General features: G+C 53.5%; 1 protein-coding gene across 1 annotated transcript; it reads left to right on the forward strand.

Moving 5' to 3' along the window:
- Window positions 1–1,969: 1,969 nt before the first annotated feature.
- On the forward strand, window positions 1,970–2,209 carry LOC307069398 (small integral membrane protein 10-like protein 2A; the record flags this gene model as incomplete). Its single annotated transcript, XM_079727744.1, has 1 exon — window positions 1,970–2,209. The coding sequence occupies one exon, from the start codon at window positions 1,970–1,972 to the stop codon at window positions 2,207–2,209; it is 240 nt and encodes a 79-aa protein (XP_079583870.1).
- Window positions 2,210–3,209: the final 1,000 nt, after the last annotated feature.

The following is a 3,209-nucleotide window of genomic DNA, read 5'->3' on the forward strand; positions in this document are numbered from 1 at the left end:
TCAAAAGAAAAGATTTAATTAAAAAATCAATTGCAGTTCTATATACTAACAATGAACATGTGGAAACCAAAATTAAACACACAGTACCACTTACAGCCACTCTAAAGGAAATGAGATAGATGTACCTCTAACAAAATATCTACAGGGTTCCTGAGTAAGTACAAAGAGGTAACCCAAAGCAGTTCTTTTGTGGTGATAGAATATTTTTGTATCTTGATTGTAGTAGTGGTTACATGAATCCTGACATGGGATAAAATTGCTAGAGCTATACATGCACACACACACACACACACACACAAATTAATGCAGGTTAGAAAAATGGTGAAAACTGAATTAGGCCTGTAGTCTAGTCAAGAGTAATATACCAGTGTCAATTTCCTGGTTTTGATATTATACTGTGTCTATAGAAAATGCCACCACTGGGGAAGCTGGGTGAAAGGCACAATGTCTTTTTTGTTCTATTTGTGCAACTTCCTGTGAGTCTATAATTATTTCAAAATAAAAGGTTAAAAATAAATGAGATGAGGCCAAGGAGAGGTTTCAGAAATGATTGGAGGGAACAGGTTCTGCAAATGAATGATGCTGGATCCAGTCTGGAACAAAGGGTTTCTATAAAGCATAAGTCTATATTCCTGTGCCCCTTCTTTTAAAAATAATTTTTATTGCATTATACAAGTAATACTTATAGATATACATATGGATATACATACATAAACATGGAGAATAAAAAGTATGTCCTCCTTCCTACTGCCTTAACCAGAGTAAACAATGTTCCATAATTTGATATATATCTGCCCTGGTGTTTTTTATGCATTCATATCCATGCATGGTTATATTGTTGAAAAAATCATGATGCAATCCAATAACCTTGTGCCTCTCAAACTTACTTTTCTTCCTTGATCATGCAGGTAGGACAATTGCTCAGTGTATATGAATCTGCTGGGTTCCTTAAACACTTATACAGAGGCTACAGAGATATTCAGTGTGATGGTGAACAGGCATTTTGAGAGGGACTATTAAGGTATTAATTTAGGCCAGCCCTCCTTGTGAAAATTGGGATGGGGTCTTCGTGAATCAGCTTCATGCAGACAGCTTTTTTAAAGTCCTGACTATAATGAAGCATGCGCATTTCAATAGTCTTGAAAACGTGACGGAGTTTGGATTGGATGTGGTTTAGAAAAAGATTAGATGAAACCACGAAAAGGCTTTAAAGCCCAACAGCAAGAAAAAGGCAACGAATGAGAGCAGATGAATACCCAAGAGGACCTTGTGCGGTATCCAGGGCAAAGATAGACTAAGAGGAGTGCTTAGAAATCACTACGGAGTGAAAGGTAAGGAAAACGAGGCAATGGAGCAATTCACGAATAAAGAAATACACATGACCAGCCAATACACCCGAAAGGAAAAAAAATGCGTGTGTGGGTTTGGTGAAACTCCATAGTGCAGAGTTACCATAAACATGTGAATTAAAGAAAAGTACCGTGGGTTGGCTGGCCCGGCTTTCTGTGGAGACAGTGAGGGAGAGGGGATGGTGTAAACGGGGCAGAGCGTTCAGGGTGGGCCTTCTGTGCAGAATCAGCCCAGCGGTCCAGACCCTCACGGCCTCTTCTCCTCTGCTCTAGCGCATTCTGCAAAAGGATCCCAGGGCAGCAGCGCCTTACAACGCGCTCAGGCCCTCTGGCTCTCTTCTTGGGAGTCGGGGAGGAGGCGGGGCTTGCCGGCGGGGCGGGTCCCGAGGGTGGGGCTGAGTCCGCGGCGGCCAGTCTGTAGCTCCCGTAAGGGGCGGGGTTACGCTGGCGGCCGCCACTCAGGAAGCAGGCGAGGGGGTGGAGCTGTCTGTGGTTGTGGCTGCTGCTGCCTCGGGAGACGGCGGAGTGTGCGGGGCGGGCTGTCGGCTCCAGGCCTCGCGTCCACCTGCCCACCCGCTCCCACTGCGATCGGTCGGCGGGGTGTGCGCCGGGCCAGGCCCATGGCGGCGTCGGCGGCCCTGTCTGCGGCGGCGGCGGCGGCGGCTGCCGTGTCGGGCCTGGCGATGCGCCTGTCTCGCTCGGCTGCGGCCCGCGGCTCGTACGGCGCCTTCTGCAAGGGGCTCACGCGCACGCTGATCACCTTCTTCGACCTGGCCTGGCGGCTGCGCATGAACTTCCCCTACTTCTACATCGTGGCCTCGGTGATGCTCAACGTCCGCCTGCAGGTGCGGATCGAGTGAGCGCCCGCGACCACCGCGTGGCCACGATGGCAGGGGCGCCGGCATGAAGCTCCGCGGGGCCCAAGGCCGCCAGGACGCGGCGGGGGAAGGAGAAGGGGCGGCCCGGGCCCCCGGATCCTAGACCTCGGCGGAGGTCACGGCCACCGAGCCCCAAGCCCCGGCTCTGGTCACCCACGTCGCGGCCGGTGACGAACTGCACAGAAACTCGCGAAACGGGCCCTTTCCATCAAACTCGAGAAAATGACTTGAGTGCGGCCGACCTGTTGCCTCACCTTGGCCGAATTGGGGAGCAGAAGGAAGAAATTCTGCAGCAGGAACGTGAATGACTGGCCCTGACCAAAGAGGTAGGAGGCCAGAGGTTGGACTTCGGGCTGGAGGGAGGCGGTTGCCATGACATCTAGATGTCCTGGCCCCTCGGTGGTTTGGGGGAGACGTGGAAGGGGCCCGAGGAAGCCTGCCTGGAAAGCTGCCGAGCCGCGAGCAGGCAAGGGAGGGCGGGCGCAGGCCCTCTGGACTCCGTTGTCATATTTCCAAGATGGGGGTGAGAGGCGGCGGCCTCGGCATCTTGGAGGGTCGGCCCATCACCTCCCGGCCACGGCCCCGGTGGTGTCAGCTGAACACGGGGGAGTGGAGGGAAATGGGCTCGGGGAGGCCCAGGTGAGGCCCAGGGAAAGCCCTAGAGGAGAAAAGATGCTGCTACCCTTGTCCTCTACCCGCTGGGGGGCAGCCTGGAAGGGTGGCTGTGTTCTTGGCCGCAGCCCAGGTCTGTCTCTTTCTCAGCCCTTTGCAAACCGGCCCCCTGCCTGGTCTCTGCGGCCAGGGGACTGCTCTCTGCCTGCTGCTGCTGTTCCTGTTGCTCCCCTCTCCGCTCTCCTGGGGCATCCTCCAAAGCTCCGCATCTGGGGCCACGGAAGAGCAGGAAAGATGCATTCCTCCCCGGCCCTCCCGCCATCTCAGCCACGCTCCCTCCAGCTCCTCCCTGTGCCCTCCCGATGCCACA

Source organism: Hyperoodon ampullatus (genome assembly GCF_949752795.1).
Source record: "Hyperoodon ampullatus genome assembly, chromosome: X".
NCBI classification, from domain to species: Eukaryota; Metazoa; Chordata; class Mammalia; order Artiodactyla; family Ziphiidae; genus Hyperoodon; species Hyperoodon ampullatus.